The following is a 19,771-nucleotide window of genomic DNA, read 5'->3' as shown; positions in this document are numbered from 1 at the left end:
GAAAGTTACAAAGTAAGTTTTAATACTTAAAAAAAAGTATGTGTAAAACCTTTAATTGGTTCATTTTAACTACATGTTTTTTTATAGACCGTTTGAAAGAATAAAATACACATTTTAAAAAAAAATTCAGAGTTCTTTTTGAAGTGAAAGTTAGGATTCCTAAATGCCTTGGAGCCATTTTCCCTGTGAGATTGTAACAAGGTAATAACAGTCAATTGAAAAATATGATTGCAAATATGATTTAACTTGAACATAGAGGTCTTAGAAATATGTTGGAAGTTTTGAATTTGGGTGAAAGAAGAAGTAAGGTTAAATGAGGGCCTAAACATGTAAATATTGAAAAGAAAAGTATCCAATTATGGCTGGAATTTTAAAAATTCAATTCAACAAAAAAATTTAAGCTCATGCTACATAAACGCAATGCTAAAGCAGCCACTTTTGAGAAAGGGTGTGCAGAAAGAATTACAAAACAATTGTATGCTACCATTTTTTCCAAATCTTTTCAAGGCTAATTCCTCCTTTTCATTTTGGAACCAAGGAAGTTAAAGGTAAGGTCATTACTAGTAGGGGATAGGTGAAGGTTGATGAGACAGAAGTGGGCATGAAGCAGTTATTCTGGAGGGTGGAAAAGGAACATTCTAGGGAATGGTAGCGCTGCATTCCCTTTGGTCATTTGTGCTGGAGAGGAGGTGAACAATCGGGAAGCCTGGGGTAAGGGGAGGGGTTGTACAGTTTGATGGCATAAATTCAAAACTTAAATACCCCTTCTTTAAAAAAGATTTTTCTAACCACTAATATTCATACTCTACCACATTAGTCTATTGATTTTCTTTATAGTATATCACACCACATATCATTTATTTATACATATGTTTGTCTGGATTCCCACCAAAATGGAAACCTTGGGAGAGCATGACCTTGTCATCCTGGTCACTACTATCTCCTGGGGGCCTAGGATAGTAACGAGCACATCTTAGGCATTGCTCGCTGAGTAAAACAAATGAATAAACGAATGAAACTACTGATTAGGCTTTTTCATTGTGTCATGAACTATGCTAATTGTTAATGAAAAGACAAAGATTTACAATATTATTAGTTTTCTTTAGGAAGTTCATTCTATAGGAGGGTTTAGTTCTTGAAATAGATGAAAACACTAGGAAATATATGACATGTACCCTAAGTGTGATACAAACTGTTACAAGTGTTCAAAGGTACAAGTAGGGTGGTTTCTCTGTTTTGGCTCAGATGCCACTTGAAGGATGCCTTCCGCACTCACCCCCTAGACTAGGTCAGGTGCCCTGTTATATCTTTTCATAGCACCTTCAATTCTTATCACAAAGATACTTAAATAACTATGTAATTGACTTTTAAATGTGTGTTTCCCCCCTGAAAATGTAAGCTCCATGAGGAGAGGAAGTCTCTACTTCTTCTAACACTGTCACCTCAGAGCCTATTCCCAGGTGACCAGTCGGAGTGACCGTCTTACAGGACAAATAGCCTAATGACAGAGCAAGATGTGACAAACGTCAAACAAATGACAGAGATTTCATTAAGATGTGCTGATAAAGCAGGCACGCAATTCCAGATCCCGTGTTACACAACACTCTTTCAGCCAACAAATCTATCATGCTCTATAACCAGCTCTTTCAGTTTCACATGAAAAGTAGTGGCTTGAGTATTATTCCTATATTATATATCCGGGCCTTATTTATACAGTTGTTTTTTTGGGAAAGGTTAGGGGAAGGGATTATTTAATTCAGGTTTCACCTCTTCCATTTTTAGCCAACATCTTGTTCTTAGAATTCATTTATTCATGGTCCCTTTTCTAATGATCTCAGTGGATGACACCTTTTCTGGTTTATTTTTCCTCTGCCTTACTGAAAAGCTAAGTAGCTATAAATCCTGTGGACAACTGCTGTTCCTTCCGCTACCAGGCAGTTAGTTAGGTGAAGGCAGATGACACATTGGATCATATTAACAAGGCAGCCAGAATCCATTAGCTCTTTGGTAAATTTTCCAGCACAGTGTGGACAGTGGATACACCTGCTATGGGCTTAGTCCTCTCACTGTTATTGCTTGTGTAACAGTGATTTCTGTGATCATCACAGTCTACTTTCTAGTGACCATTATTATGTCTTTGATACAGCTTATTGGGCTTTTGTGGCTTCATCTGTCCACACATTCTTGAAATCAAGCACAATTTTATTTGCTTATGTTATATTCCTTTTTAGTAAACACAGTTGCCAAGTTGAAAATATTCCTGTCATTCTCATAGACAATCGGTGGGACTATAACTTGGGCACATCCTTTCTGGAGGGGTTGGTGATACCTACCAAATTTTTCAATGTTCATACAATTTGACTTTGCAGTTTTACTTCGAGGAAATAGTCCTAGAAAAATGCTGTCATGTTTGTACAAAAATGTGCATATGAGGATGTTCACTGCAACCATTTGAAATAGCAAAAAAAAAAAACAAACAAAAAGAAAGCAACCTAAATGTCTATTCATATGAGAAGAGTTAATTAAGCTATGATACATTTACACATACATAGTAAATGCTCTGCAGTCTTCCGGAATGAGACAGAACTAAATGTACTCACTGAAAGACCTCCAACTTGTAGTAAGTAGAAATAACAAATCATGGGATAGTAAGTACAATATTATCCTATTTGCACACCATGAGAGTGTGTATGTTCAGGTGTGTATAAACACACCAAACAGCTAATAGTTGTTACCTCTAATGTAGGGTTTTTAACCTTAAGTCCAGTGCCACTTTGCTATGGGGCTCTGTCCTGTACAGTGTAGCATGGTAACAACATCCTTGGCCTTTAGTCACACGATACCAGTAGCATCCCCACCTCCCCAATTATGACTATGAAAAATGTCTTCAGACATTGCCATACATTCTGTAAGGGACAAAATCACCTCTGATTGAAACCACTGCTGTAGTGAGTGGGGTAGAAGCAATGGACTTTGAAGAGAGACTAGATAGATGGATAGATAGATAGATAGATATACAGACTTGTTTATGTGTCATATATGTAAACTTTCTTAAAATGAGAATTTATTTTATTGCTGTTAATTGTTATAATGAATTATCATTCTCTTAGGCTCTGCTAAGACTAGGATTACCTATGTACCCCTCTAATTCTAAAATTTCTCCCCCGTTTTGCAAAGATATTTAAAGTAATTATATAGAATTTACCAAATAGCCTGATAAGAAATGCTACAGTTTAACTTGTCTTGCAAGTGTCTTAAGGCAATTTCTTCTCTTCTAAAATAGGGATAATGAAAATTATTTCACAGGGTTTCTATGTCATGTACAATACCAGACACATTGAAGTAGCTAATTTTCCCCCTTTTGTTCTATAGCATATTAGCAACTAAATTATTTAGATATAAGGGTTATGTTTTGAGGAGGTTGACATAGGCTTTATGAGAGCAAGGATGTTGCCCAGTTTCTTTCCCCACCATATTCCCAGTACATAGACCAGTGCCCTGCACAAAGCAGGAGCTCAGTACATATATGTTAAGGGACTAAAAGTGTATCCACCTCACATGCAATACAAATAACAACTATCTCTAATCTAAAACACTAGCTGTTGAGTGATGTATGGACTTGAACATTTTAAAATTACATACACAGTTACCTATAATCAGAATGAAATGAAACTAAAATAATTATCATAATTATTACTGACAATAGCAGCTTAAAAATAACAAGTTTAATAATCATTTAAACTCAGTAAGTGCATATTACATTACAAAATTATCACATGTATTATTTCATATACATTTGCATAGCTTGGTAAAGGAAACGATTTGAAATAGCACTTTTCTTTTCATGACTAGTTATGCTGGGTGGGTACGAGTCATAGAATCAGAGTCAAAAAGAACTTCTGACATCATGTAATCTAACCCTACGTGTCAAGTAAGTTTTTAAGGAATTTCAGTGTAGCAAAAGAGATGTGTTTATGTAATAACACTAGATTCTTTAAAATCCATCAATTAGTTGGAAGAAATCTCAAGGAAAAATGTCCTGTCTGGGTCTAGTGTTTCTTGATTTTTATGGATCATATAATGAGCCCCCTTGGTGGTCACCAGTCTACTGCTAAATTAGTAAAACCTTCTGTTTCTAAAATGATGAACAATGTTTATGATTCTGTAAGAGTTGGTTTAAATCTGGAATCCATGTGTTTGACTGCTTGACCTAGATGAAGTGGAAAGGAAAATAGCCGGCTCAACTGGTGGTGACTGATAAGCACCGTAACTGAGTTAGTCTCATCGAGCCTCGTCACTCCTCGTGAGGCATCAAGAAAAAGCTCCCAAACCATGCTCCACTGCTGAAGCTGTGGGGATCTGTTAGTGCAAGTGCTTCTTTCCTGACCCTGTGCCCCAGGGGCCCCAAGACTGCCGAGATGAGCTCCCAGCCCCCTTAGGGGACCTCTCGGAGGGCACACTACCTTGAGGATCTTCCCTTTTAGATCACAGAACACCAGAGGTGACAATGAAAGAGTCAGTATGTTAGACCTGAAATTATGTAAAATGTGTTTCCTGGAATTAGAACCAGAAGAAAAGAATCTGAGCCTAAGTGACAGTCATCATTCATAAGCTTTCTTTTTTGTTTGTTTTATTGTGTAGATGTGATATGATACAAAATTTTCAGTTTTAACCATTTTTAAGTCTACAGCTCAGTGGCATGAATTAAGTCCACAATGTTGTGCCATTATCGCCACTATCTATTTCCAGAATGATTCATTACCCCAAACACAAACTCTGTACCCTTTAGGCAATAACTCCCTATTTCCCCCTCCCCTCACCCCCTGATAGCATCTAATCAAGTTTCTGTCTCTATGCTTTCACTCAGTTAATTTCAATAGAATTAGCTCACTTAATACTCATAACCACCATAAGGATACCTGGCTAACTCTTTCTTACAAAGGAGGAAGCTGAGATTAAGAAGGATGCAGTCACTCACTCAACTACCACACAGCCTTAAGTGGTGGACCCAGGAGAGTGAACTCCAGCATCCTGACTCCAAAGCTTACACTTTCTTTTTTTTTTTACACATCTTTATTGGAGTATAATTGCTTTACAATGGTGTGTTAGTTTCTGCTTTACAACAAAGCGAATCAGTCATACATACACATATGTTCCTGCATCTCTTCCCTCTTGTGTCTCCCTCCCTCCCACCCTCCCTATCCCACCCCTCTAGGTGGTCACAAAGCACCGAGCTGATCTCCCTGTGCTATGCGGCTGCTTCCCATCAGCTACCTATTTTACGTTTGGTAGTGTATATATGTCCATGCCACTCTCTCGCTTTGTCCCAGCTTACCCTTCCCCCTCCCCGTGCCCTCAAGTCCATTCTCTACGTCTGCATCTTTATTCCTGTCCTGCCCCTAGGTTCTTCAGAACCATTTTTTTCTTTTTTAGATTCCATATATATGTGTTAGCATACGGTATTTGTCTGTCTCTTTCTGACTTACTTCACTCTGTATGACAGACTCTAGGTCCATCCACCTCACTACAAATAACCCAATTTCATTTCTTTTTATGGCTGAGTAATATTCCATTGTATATATGTGCCACATCTTCTTTACCCATTCATCTGTCGATGGACCCTTAGGTTGCTTCCATGTCCTGGCTATTGTAAATAGAGCTGCAGTGAACATTGTGGTACATGACTGTTTTTGAATTATGGTTTTCTCAGGGTATATGCCCAGTAGTGGGATTGCTGGGTCATATGGTAAACTGATACAGCCACTATGGAGAAAAGTATGCAGGTTTCTTAAAAAACTAAAAATAGAACTACCATATGAAACTTACTTTTGATTCTTGGCTATTCAGGACTGTTTATAGGTCTCTGTGTTTTAATTAATTTCTTTTTGTTATAAATGGTCAAAACCAGGAAGATTATAATGAATAAGTTGTCATGTTTACATAATGCATCGGGCTGACTTTCAAGCAAAAAGAAATACAGTTGCAATTAACTGATTTTATTTTCCTTGAATTAAACGTTTTTAACAAGAATAATAAGTAGTGGGGCTTCTCTGGTGGTGCAGTGGTTGAGAGTCTCCCTGCCGACGCAGGGGGCACCAATTCATGCCCCGGTCCGGGAAGATCCCACATGCCGCGGAGCGGCTGGGCCCGTGAGCCATGCCCGCTGAGCCTGCGCGTCTGGAGCCTGTGCTCCAGCAACGGGAGAGGCCACAACAGTGAGAGGCCCGCGTATCACACACACACAAAAAAAGAATAATAAGTAGTAAAAATATTCTTGGCTCTATATAAAAAAGGAAAAAAGTAAGGTTCATTTTAAGACTGGGGTTGAGCCTTTTAAAATCTGAAGAAAAAAAACATACTTGAATGAGTGATTTATATTTTGAAGGTTTCTCAATGCAAATGAAAACTCCTCATCTAAGAAGGAGTGGAAAGAGTTCCACATCTTAAAAGACTATCAAAGAATTCCTTTAACTTGTTTTGTTAATAAGGCTTTTGATTAAACAAGAGGTGGAAGTTCACTCTTTTTCAGCCTTACAATTACCTTCAGACTGAATATTGAGAAAATTGGCAATAAAAAGCCTGTCTAACTGTTTAGATTGCACTTTTCACACATCTAATCAGCTGTTTGCTTGCCTTCCAGGCCCCACCAGTAGGTGTTTATCATGAAGCTTTCCCCTGTAAATTACAACTGCCAGGTTACAGCTCCAGAATTCACTCTTCTTGAGAGCAATTTCTTCTGGGGTTACCATATCAGACAAGATTAGTAGTTAGCAATCACGTAAAAGGTATACTATTATTGTTGTTTCCACCTGTTCTTTCCCTGTCATTTAGGTAAAATGCTCCCCTGTGCATTAGACAGAGATATAAACTCCCAAGAGCAAAAAAACCCCGACTTTTACTTTCTGCATCTTCATATGTGTGCCCAGGAACTTAATAAATGTTTAATTTAGATAATTTGGCACCTGTATTCCACAAAGTTTGTTGCCATTTTCAAAGGCATTTAATCATCTTTAAGGTGCAGTAGAGGTCACAGATTATTTTCATTTGATCAGCCCTGGGCATGATTCCTTATTTCCCTACTTTACTGGCTATACAGCCCAGAAAAAAATTACTTAATCTTTCTGAATCTTACTTTCCTCATCTGGTAATATTAACTTCTCTAGAGGGTTACTGTAGGGATTAGGGGTAAGGTCATAATAATAACTAACATGTACCAAGTCAATGCTATAACTGTTTGTATGTATTCACTACTGTAGCCTTCTCAACAATACAATAAAATAAGGATTATTATTATCATTCAATTTTAAAACAAGGAAACAGAAACATATAAAAAGTCAGTAACTTGTCCCAGTCCACACAGTTAGTTAGTGGCACAGCCTGGATTTGTACCCAGGGAGCTATCTTCCAAATCCACTCTTACCTCTTAACCATCAGGCTACATTGCCTTTTTATTATTTCAGGAAGTACCCTCAGACACGCAGTTTGAAGTAACTACTGTTATGAAAAATTGTAACAAGAAGAGTCCTAGATCATTCCAATAAACCAAGGGCAACTGGACCCATGTGAAGATCCTCTAGGCCTTAAATGCTTCTAACATTTGGTCATCTAGACTCTACCGGAACATGGAGGCTGGGCCATCCCACTTTCATATGATTCTTGAGATCAGCCTATTTCTTATTTGGAGCTCAACCTTGTCTTCTGGTAAATTTACTAGTTTTTCACATTACAGCTACACATAAAATCCTAAGTTCACATAACTAGTTTAGCTCTCCATGGATTTAAGGATAGTTTTATGCTATCTTTCAAGTTCCTTATTTTTTTCATCTCTTGGTTAAACACCTATAGGGTTTATTCAACAATCCTCTTATACCTGCCAAGGCTTTCACCTCTCAGGTAACTTTTCCCTAGTCACACTCCCATTTGCCAATAACCTCTTAAAATCTGTTGGCCAAAGTGAATATGATATTCCACCATGGAATAAGTAATACAGAATTCAGGGAGACTGTTATTTATATTATTTTGTGTACTCTGTTTCTCTTAACACAGACTAAGTATATATTTTCTTTCAGAGCTAGCGCGTTGTACTTTTGCTCATACTTAACTTGGATCAGCAGTCAAGGAAACCATGAAACTGCTAAAGTCGGTTTCCTCTATCCCGTGCAACTGTTTTTTCTAACCCAAATTCAAGAGTGTATTTATATTTTATTAACATTCATTGAATGCCTACTATATGCAAAACATGATGCTGAGCCCTATGAGAAACACAGAATTGTAGGTTTACTTTCTATTCTCAAGGAACCCATATACCAGTAGGAGGGAATAGGGAAAAGGGGGAGGACAGAAAGGACAACTAAAAAACAGAAGACAGTCGAAGGGTAGGGCAAAGGGTACAATGAATGTGGGCCCAGGATGTAAGAGCTCAGAAGTAAGAATCTAAAAATGAAACTCTGGTAGAAGCAGTGTGTCCTTATTTGAAAGCTGAAAGTAGGACAACTACAGGAAGTGTTTTTAAATGTTTGTTAAGTGTCATAGGGTTATTTCGATCCTCTTGTTCCTACAATCTGAATAAATTTGAATCTTGGTCCTGTTTTTGCCATATTAGCTACCTTCCCCAATCTATGTCATTTGCAAATTGGATTCATCTTCTTTAACTTGAGTGTACACCCATATATTTGATATTAAACTGTCCCTGTGCACCACATTTTAGTTTAAATCTAAAAATAAATTACCTAGAATATATTTTATTCTCTCAAAAACTAGGAGAGTTCTTAAGGAAGAGTCACTTATCAGCTGGATAAAGCTGACTGTTATGGGTTTGTTGTACCTAAGCGCCAGCGGCTTCTTCCAGAAAGTTTACACGAAGGAAGAAACAGAAACTAGCCATGGATATGAACCCTCCAGGGAGCATCAGGAATTGAGGGAAAAGAAAGAAGTAGCTGCATCCACAGCTCTGTTCCTAGTATATTCTATCAAGCTGTTCATATTACAATTGTTTCTTCCTGTGTTCCGCCCCATTTTCATTCTGCCACCATGAGTGTCACCTCACAGTCTGCAGATTTATTAGCAACCAGAGTTCAGAACTCGCAGGAGTCACTAAGCATCAATAAAATCACACTAATGTTTAAAATGAGTGGCTTTTTTTCCAATTTCAGTCATACTGAAAACTGCATCACTTAAAACCTTCTTTCTACAAACACATGGCTTAAAAATAATTTTAAATTCATAAGTGAGCTCATTTTAAAAAATGGAAATTCCTATATGGCACAAGAAGAAGCTAAACACCAGATTTGGATTTTATGGCCCACATGGTGACAGCAGGATCCTTGAAGGGCTGCCCTTCAGCTTAAGTGTAGGATAGAAACACACATACACACATACACACAAATAAAACATTCACCAGCACAGGAGATTAGGAGAAGACATCATTTTGCCTGTATTTCAGTGGGGAGGAAGAAATGTTTGCTCTTACAGAGTTCTGAGGTTTAAAATTATACCATCTCTGTGGTATACCACTTGGCAAAGAAATTAACTCAAATATTGATTGCAATACTCCTGGTATACCTGCAGAAGCAAATTCAAAATTCCTCTGGAGAGAAAAGACCTCAGGTTTCACAGGTAAATCTTCAATGAAGATAAGATCAGACATTAAAAAGAAACAAACAGACACATAAGGCAACACTGTATCATGGGCAAGAGTCAACAAACACAACAAAAGGCAGATTTAGATCCCCTAAACTTCAGATGATTTAGACCCCCCTGAACTTCAGACAATACAGCAACGTGATAAAGATTATAATGTAATATAAGTGTTTTAAAGACATAAAAGAAGGAATCAAAACCACAAGAAATGAATAAGAACTAAGGGGAAAAAAACAAAAGAACTAAATGATTTGAAAAATATAACTCCTAGGAATAAAAAAGATAGTTATTTAAAAAAAATTCAGCAGATAAGCTAACAAAGGATTAGACAAAGCTGAGGAGAGGAGATAAGTGATAGACTGGGGGACAGATATGAAGAAATCACAAAGGTCACAGCACGAGAGATAAAGAGATGGAAAATACTAAAGAAAGTTGAAGAAACATAGAAAGATAATGGCCAACATACATCCAATAGGAAGTCCAAAAGGAAAGAATAGAGAATGAGAGAGAAGCAATATTCAAGGACATAAAGATGGAGCGTTTTCCAAAACAGGTGAAAGAGATGACTCCTCAGATTCAATCATCTAAATGAGCCCCAAACAAGATAAATAAAAATACAGATATAATGCACTGAAACTGCAAACCCCAAGGAAAGGAGGATCTTCAAAGAAAAGATGTATTTTCAAATGAATGATTGATACAATTGAACTGACAGCAGACTGCTAAACACAAATCTCAGAGGCCAGGAAGGCAGTGGAATACTTCCCTCACAGTGCTTAGAGAAAACACCTGGAATTCTACACCTAGTTCACCTAAGACTGAAAATGGCATAAAGCTCATATTAGAGAAAGAGAGTTTGCCATTAATAGACTCACTCTAAGAGAGTACTAAGGTAGGTCCTTCAGGAAGAAAGAAACAAAACATAGAAGAAAGAAATGGAATGCAAGAAGCAAAGATAATTTGACTATAAATAAAATGTGTCCTAGATATATTCTGAATTAGAGAAGACTGAGTCCCAGATAGCTATTCGTGTCTTTACCACTTTCTAAAGTCTCTCCAAGATATCAAGTTTGTACCTCCCCTATCATATTACTAATGAATAGAAATTCATCAGCTTATGTCTGTAAAAAAAATTTAGACTATATGAAGGAGAAAGTGGCAGAACATTCCCAACCAAAGTATGGGGGTGCCCAAAGGAAAAGAAAGATCTTGTACCCAAGATGTGATTCTTATTAGCAACCCCAGAGTTACAAATTAAAAGTCTATTATTTGAGTGGTAGCATGCTCCTATAACACTGACTTTCCTATTTGAATCATTCTGTCTAATGAGAATATATCAATAGTATGATTTCCAAGGCATGCTCTTTTTTTTTTTTTTTTTGCGGTACGCGGGCCTCTCACTGCTGTGGCCTGTCCCGTTGCGGAGCACAGGCTCCGGATGCGCAGGCTCAGCGGCCATGGCTCCCGGGCCCAGCTGCTCCGCGGCATGTGGGATCCTCCCGGACCGGGGCACCAACCCGCGTCCCCTGCATCGGCAGGCGGACTCTCAACCACTGCGCCACCAGGGAAGCCCCAAGGCATACTCTTAAGGGGAAAAAACAAATGTTTAGGGAAGAGATAAAAAGGAAATTTAATTTTCATTATATGTTCTTTGTCCTTTTAAATTTTTTTTTTTTTTTTTGGCGGTACGCGGGCCTCTCACTGTTGTGGCCTCTCCCATTGCGGGGCACAGGCTCCGGATGCGCAGGCTCAGCGGCCATGGCTCCCGGGCCCAGCGGCTCCGCGGCATGTGGGATCCTCCCGGACCGGGGCACGAACCTGCGTCCCCTGCATCGGCAGGCGGACTCTCAACCACTGCGCCACCAGGGAAGCCCTGTCCTTTTAAATTTTATTCCATGTACATAAATTGCTTTTTCAAATATTAAGTATTCAGTTAATTAATTTTAGAATAATATCAAAGAAAAATCTAAAAAGTGACTTTATTTGGTTTGCTTTGAATAAAAAGAAGAGGGGATATGAATACTAGGAACTCAAAGGTATAATACAATATAAGTTATATTCAAGGGTGATCCCTTGAAAAAATTAGCAATACTTTTAAAGCAAAAGTGAAGATCTTTTCCAAATTCCCAAATAATCCATTTGGCTTTTTATTTTTCTTTCTTTTTTGGAGACCTGCCTTCTAACAGTTTGAAACCTACGTTTTTCTCCCTTACATTAACTCCATGACATGTCATCATTTCCAGTGCTAATTAGGTAGGCCTTAAAATAAAAGAACCTGAAAAATTTCCCCATCAGAGTTGTTATCTATTATACATGACTGATACATGGAAAGAGTAAGATCTTTTTCCAATTAACCTGAAGGACTTGGAAGAATGACTTTGAGATTTAACACTGAGAACTTTTAACTACTTTTCGAATAGTACAAAGACAAATTTCCATAAAACATTAATTTTTAAAGGTTTGCATTAGGACTAAAGTAAAGCAATTATAAGTAAATGTAAAGAATGCAAATTCCTAAATTAAACATGTTAAACCATTACAGTGTAGTAAAGTTATACTTAAAGCAGGTTTATAAATAGGTCAAGAAAACTAGAATTATTTCTAATTCCTAACCCTTATTTTATAACGTTTCAGGGTACATACCGCTAATTTAAGGACATCTAAAAGCTTCAAACAGCTCTGTATGAACATTTTACTTAAAATGTGTAATATAGTCACATCAAATATCATTTTTTGAGTGCTTTCCACATCAAAGACATGGTGCTGTGCACCTTGCTTATATTACTTCTTTTAATCTCCAGAACAACCCATGAGGTAGATATTATTATCTTCATTTTATACACATAAAAATTAAGGCATAAAAAAATGAAGTAACATAGAAAAGATCACACAGCTTGTCAACAGTAGAGCTAGACTCAGGCTGATGTCGCTCTGACCTCAATTTTTGTGTTCTTGACCACTCTGTTAAATGCTTCAAGGAGAACCAAGGTTTGGCATAACATTAAGCAATTAAAGGGTTATTTAAAAGAGGTCAAGGGGGCTTCCCTGGTGGCGCAGTGGTTGAGAGTCCGCCTGCCGATGCAGGGGACACGGGTTCGTGCCCCGGTCTGGGAAGATCCCACATGCCGCGGAGTGGCTGGGCCCGTGAGCCATGGCCGCTGAGCCTGCGCGTCCGGAGCCTGTGCTCCGCAACGGGAGAAGCCACAACAGTGAGGGGCCCGTGTACCGCAAAAAAAAAAAAAAAGTCAAGGATCACCAACATAAAGAGAAGACATGTCTTAAGTACCTAAGTTAACTCATATGTAGGTATGGTCAAAAAGCTTTTGGTGAGAGTTTTTGTTTTTAATTTGGTAACAGGAAAAAGTAACATTGGGATCTAAACACCTAATTCTTCCAAAGTTCATTACTATGCATTCATTCATCAAATGTAATTTATTCACTTTTATGACTAGAGACCAAGTCTGAAGATCAGCAAATATGATTGGAGTCTCCATCTTAGGCAGAAAATGGCTTTTGTATGAGTTTGTATTTGTTTAGCTATAGCAAAATGAATTCAGAATAATATTAAAAAAAGATCACTGTTGTTGGTAAAGTTAAAGTATTTAAAGTTTTTCTTTCTGTTTAAACTATGTTAGCTCAACAGTTTTACTCAAATTCTCCTCTTCTCCCACAAAAAGATATACATTTTGGTAATGGAATTTCACTGTGAGTCATTTTGGTTAAAAAAAAAGGGTACGTATGCTATGGAAGAAATGTTTTGAAATTTTTCTTTTGTTTCTGAATTTGTTTCAGTCTATGTAAAATGATATAAAATGATGTAAGTGTCTAAAAAATATGCCTTTTAGAAGAAGTTACATGATCATGAAATTAAACCAATATGTTCCTTTAATGATGAAAAATGCTAGTTAAACAATATCAGGAAATGTAATACAGTTCGACATTAATAATATATGCTAACTATGCATACTACTGGCAAAATAACTTTGTTACTATAAGCGAATTGAAGGATTTTTACTACCTATACTGTAACAGTAATAATACAAAATTTAAAATATCAATCAACCTCAACCAATTTGAAGTTATCTTGGACGTAAAGCAACATTCACAGCATTCACAACATTCACATATGTCTCATGCTTCATTTTATCATCTTGAAACTACAGATATTAAAAAGCTACAAAAACACTTAGGAATGCAACTTAAATTTATATTCATTTAATTACTCACTGTAAATAATTAAAATCTCATCTCATGTTTTGATCTGTGGTCAAGAAAACCATTATTTTACACACACACATACACATACACACAAAGCCATTTATCACTAAAATGTTTGATTTCCTTTTCTTTGATATTGCAGCGTATTTTTTTTAGCTTTGCCATTTGATATCAACTTTTTCCCAGTTATAAGCGTCTTAATTTGATTTAAGTCAGCAGTTACTTATAGGGGACTGTCAAATCTTTTAGAGTTATGCTGTAAATCATGACTGAAAGATTTACTTTCAGTATAATAAGACAGCTTTGCATATTAATTACATCAGCAGACACATGTTTGTGGAGGTTCAGCAATTGTGCAATAAATATAGCATGGCAGTGATAGAGCTGTTAAACCTCAGCACATAGATTTCTAATACATTTTATTGAGTTTATCCAAGAAGTAATCACCCTGCTAAACCCAAGTTAACCACATGATGGAATATTAGGATGTTTAATTAAAAATGAAGTTATGCTGTACAAGTGGGTAACCTTACACAGCAGCTAAAAAAGAAGGCCATGAAAAATTAATTTTACTCAATAAAAATATACACATAGCCCTTTTGTGACATTGGTAAATGGATTCAACCATTTCACTAAGATACACATGATTCAGAAATAGACTAAAGAAATTTGGGGGAGGGGGTTCAGAGGAGACTTTTTCAACTAAAGTAACAAGGGTTGGTAAATGTCATGCACATTAGTATTGTCTTTCAAAAAATCAGTAAATCCTTTTACGTCATCCTCAGAGATCCATTGTGAAGGCTCAACAGACGACCACTGGGGCCAGGAATTAATCTCCTCGGTAAGCTATCAGGCAGTATCCAACTCCAGCAGGCCACATTTATGCCATTCCTATACATGGGCAATCTAGGCAATCCTGATGCTTTCCCTACCTTGGGAGAGAAAAACTGCCACAGAAGTCACTGTTAAAGACAACAGGATTATCTGGTAGCTGAAGGGGTGGGCATAACAAAAACACAGACTTCATGAGTGATGACAGTAGGATGAATTCCTCTGAGCATATACCATGGCATAGGCAGAAAGGAAAGAAGGAAGGGAGGAAGGAAGGAAGGGAGAGAGGGAGGGAGGGGGGAAGGGAGGGAAGGAGGGGGGAAAAAGGAAACACTGGACTAAGAATCAGAAGATGAGTTCTAAATTGCAGATCTGTATCTATAATTAAACACCATATATAAGTAACTTCACCTCTCTGTGCCATAATTACCTCATCTGCCACGTGAAAGTATAAGACCACATGACCCTGAAGCCCTCTTTAAACTAGTATTTTAAAATATCCAGCAAATATGGAAGCAACCACATCATCTCTTTCTTCCTCATTTACACCTTTGTTTATTTATTCAACAAATATTTGTGGAGCACCTAATAAAGGATAGCCCTTATATACTATGTCTCAAAGATTCAAAAGTGAACAAGTTATACCTTTACCCCCATAAAACTCCATGCCTGGTGTGGAAATGAAGAGAGGAGACGGATGGACAAGAAAGCGAAAGCTGGGTAGATTAGCAGGGGTCAAATCTTGAAGGTCATGGTAAGACACGTGACCTTTATCCCGAGGGCAATGGGAGGCACTTGACGTTTTTTTTCTGTCTGGGGTGATATGATCAGATTTGGGCTTTTATAGTCTGCGGAGACTGCACTGGAGAGAGATGCCTGAGAGGCCTGAATACTGTAGTTGCAGCCAGACTTGAAAGAAACGGACCCTAGTACCGAGAACAAAAAGGACTTGCCTGGATGTGCAAGGGGTGTGAGGGGATGACTCCCTGAGTACTGGTGGGAGGGAGGGAGAGGGGGAGGAAGGGGGGGGCGAGGGCAGGAAGAAGGGGTAAAACTGGGTGGATACGGCTGCCGCTCACTGAAACAGGAAATAGAAGTGAAGATCCGGGTTTTGGAAACAGAAGAGGAAGAGGACATGAGGCAGGAGACATGGAGGCGATGAGCTCAGTTTGGGGTCTCTGGATTTAAGGTTCCCAAAGAAACATTGGACATTTGGGTTTGTATCACGTGCCACAGAATGAAATAGCAGTTAGTTCTCTTTATGAATCATTGAAGATTCTCTCTCTAGAGGTTCTTAACTATTTGGAAATCATATAACACATATGAAATCTTTAAGAGCCCGGGTTCTCCCTGCAGCAGAATGTACACGTGCACAGATACTCAGGGAATTCATGGACCCCAAAGCCCATCCATAGACCTACAGGGGTCCAGGAATTCCAAGGTGAGACTCCCTGCCAGGGGGATGAGGATAAATATGGCAGTGATCGAAAAAGGAAGTAACTCAGAGTTCCTTGTCCTGACGACATCAGGGAAATGTAGAAAATGTTTTGATTGCTTTGAGTAAATTGCACTAGCAATGACAGACAGCAGATATGGCAAAAGACTGGCCTGATGCTCACCAAACCAGTTTCATCTTCCTGGACATTCAGCTCAGCTACACTTTCTTAACCCCTTGAATCCATGTGGTTAGATCTTACCAACGGTATGTGACGGGAAGGGACACTTCTGACCTGAGGCAGTAACGCTAGGTGTGCATTTTCCGTGCTTTCTCTGTGGTCCTCTTCTCTAGCAGTTTTAGAGGTCATGTACTGGGTATGGCTTCTTCACTAAATGGCAATAGCCAGGGCCCCTAGTTTGAGGAACCCCAATCCCCCTCAACTCTCTCCTCAATACCGCATTCAACATAAACTGAGATGTGAATGAGCAATACACCTTTTATATTTACCACTGAAATTTTGGGACTTGATACAGAAGCTGAGGTTAGTTACCTTTATTAATAAAGTAAATATCAATAATCATAATAATACCCATCATATGTAAGGTCCAGAGGTTAATAAAATAATTTTATACTATCTGCTTTAGTTTTCTTTACAGTACCTTTTTTTTTTTTTTTTTTCCGGTACGCGGGCTTCTCACTGTCGTGGCCCCTCCCGTTGCGGAATACAGGCTCCGGACGCGCAGGCTCAGCGGCCATGGCTCACAGGCCCAGCCGCTCCGCGGCATGTGGGATCTTCCCGGACCGGGGCATGAACCCGTGTCCCCTGCATCGGCAGGCGGACTCCCAACCACTGCACCACCAGGGAAGCCCTACAGTACCTATTGTTACCTGACATTTATTTTCCTGTTTATAGTCCCTCTGTTCCACTACACCATAATTTCCATGCAGACAGGGCCTCAGTTTTGTTCACTGCTATATCCTGTTTCTAGATCAGTGCTCAGCATATAACAGATCCTAATTAAACATCTGTTGAATAAATGGGTGAATAAATTATTTCAAATGAGTCTCTTCTCATCCGAAGGTATTTTTTTAAAGGGCACACCTTCTATTTATAACTACATCAACAAAAATGGTGGTGTTGGGAGGTGAGGAATTGGGATCTAACCTGGAGCAATAATTGGGACAGATGCCTTAAGGCAAGTGTTGGTATTACATTTTCCCAGATAGGAGGCATTCTCTCTCCTCTGTCATTAGAGTGACTTCAGAAGAAACTTTGAAAAGCAATTATATAGATAAAAACCTGGATTTGAGAGTAGAAAGACCTTAGTATTCAGCTGCTAGCTCTCTGATGTTAGAAAAATTAAATCATGATGAACCCAATATTTTTGTTTGTAAATGGATAATACCTCCAAGATAATACCTATCTTCGAGGAGACCTGTGAAGAGTAAGGTGACGTACACAGGGTAAAAGACACAGAAGTTATGCACCTTGCCCAAGGCCACATAACAAGGAAAGAGTAAAACTAGATTTTAAATGTACATTTTTCTCAAAGCCCTTGGCATTTTGTGTTTGTCCTCTTACAGACTGAAAGATCAAGGATAACTACACAGAGAAAGCTAAATATTCATTGCTCAGATTAATCTTCTGCCATTCCACACTTTCACAATCTCTCCATATAATTTTTTTTTAGTGGGGAAATGATACGCAGGATTGAGCATGACCATTATTCATCCCAGATTTTCTGGGACAGCCTTTATTTCAAAATTGCACACCACTGAAATTCCCTGAAAAAGCCACTATTTCAGTATCCAGACTTCGTACCAGAAACAGCATAAAATACTGTATTCAGGAAACATAGTTACCATAGGTCTGAATGTACACCTTGTTAGTGTACCTTGATGCGTGTGTGGGTACTACTGGAGATCATGGGATAGAAACATTGTAGAACCACTGCACTGGAAGTACCTGATATTGATTTACTAAATCCTATGATAGTTAATTATCAGAAATCTGTATTTTTTTATCAAGTTAACAAGCTCTATGGGTGATTCACATGCACGATGAGCTTTGGAACTCTTGATTTTGGAAATGATCTCCTTAAGAAAGAGGCCCACATATCAAAGATAGCCACTAGGCATTTTCTGTTAGAGACCTTTGTAACCAGTTAGTCACCGAAGTTTGAAAAGCACCACTTAGAGGTACTTGCAGAAAGAAAGGATGTAGTGATCCTTTTGTGAGCGTCCTTCTGTGCTCAGTGGCAGTACTTATTCAGTAAACTTTTCACTTCTCAAACGGACCAGAGCATTTTCTGTCTCACATTCTGATCAGTGTATTTATTAAACCCGATGACTGCAGGTGGGATGGAGACAGGACATTCACTGCATCTACTGCACTGAGATTTACGGAAAGCAAGAGGACGTGGTAACCACTAATCACTGGTGGCAGCAGCTTTCTCTTAGGGAGAATAATCAGACTTTGTGAGGTCATCTGCTGTTAGAACCCACTTAACCCAAAGAAACCAAAACTACTACTGATATGATTTTAATTAGGGGCTAATACTCAAGGCACTTTTTAAATTCTCAAGGTGTGTTTTCAATGGACAAAACATCTTACTTTCAGTCATAAGCTATATATAGACTACACATATATATATTTTTTAATATTTTTAAAATTTCTAGTATTAGTATCTATCAGAAAGAGTAAGTTCAGGACAGACTTGGATGAGGAATAATTAAGGGGTAGAAAACTTTAAACACTTTGTAAACAGACAACAATGAAACAATATTAAATGGACCAGGTAAAAATGTATTAAAAATTCTCAAATGTGGAGGCAGGAAGTAGTGTGTCCCAGGAAGTGAGCTGGCCATAAGCGTGAATCCTATGCTTTAATATGGGCATATAGATTCCGGGAAAACTGGGCTCCAAATGAGTAAAGTGAACTATGAAGTCATAAAATCCTGGGTAATCCAACATATTTTTCTGAAAAAGTTCAATATACTTCTAGTTATAATAGTTGCAAAACCTCCTTAGAGTCACTTTGGGCAAACGCCCAGTGACGACGCCTCACTGAAACTTCCCACCTCCTGCCTCCTAAGCTTCTGTGTTAATAGCAAGTGCCATGCTTTGAAAGCCCACTTGAAACATTATTTTCCTCTCGGGTTCCTTTATACATGGGCGTAAAACTTCATCTTCTAGAAGATGGTATGATATTCTTACCCGTTTCACAGCTGGGCCCGGTGAAGCCTTGTGGGCAGGCACACACATTAGCGGCAATGCAAGCTCCTCCGTTCCTACAGCCATCTTTGCAAAACGCTAAAATAATTCAGATACATAATTTTAGCACTTTAGAAGGAAGTGGTTCAAGATACTCCAAACTAGCTTTTCTTTATTGCCTTTGATATAAATGCTATTATAATTTCATATTCAAATAATACTTTCCATATAGGTAAGAAACTTCAACACAATTTGTAGAATAGTACTCTTTCCAATGTTAAGTATTTCACCTGTAAAAGAAAATACTGAGCTTTCTTTTAACAAAAAACAGTAGCCTTACAAAACAGGAATCAGAAGTAGTATTGCACCTCATTGTAGCAATCCAGCTTGAAATTAAATCTAAAAAAAATGGCAGCTATCCTAGGCATCTT

The 19,771-nt window shown here is 38.2% G+C and overlaps 1 protein-coding gene across 1 annotated transcript in view; it reads right to left on the bottom strand.

The window, feature by feature from the left end:
• The window catches only part of NELL2 (neural EGFL like 2), a 492,411-nt gene that overhangs the window by 95,587 nt on the left and 377,053 nt on the right, over nt 1–19,771 (bottom strand). Inside the window, exon 16 of the mRNA XM_060165069.1 lies at nt 19,344–19,439. Coding sequence (XP_060021052.1) covers nt 19,344–19,439 — 96 coding nt within the window. The remainder of the gene's footprint in view (nt 1–19,343; nt 19,440–19,771) is intronic.

Source organism: Lagenorhynchus albirostris, chromosome 11, assembly GCF_949774975.1.
Source record: "Lagenorhynchus albirostris chromosome 11, mLagAlb1.1, whole genome shotgun sequence".
Lineage (NCBI taxonomy): Eukaryota > Metazoa > Chordata > Mammalia > Artiodactyla > Delphinidae > Lagenorhynchus > Lagenorhynchus albirostris.
This window is presented reverse-complemented; position numbering and strand designations above follow the sequence as displayed.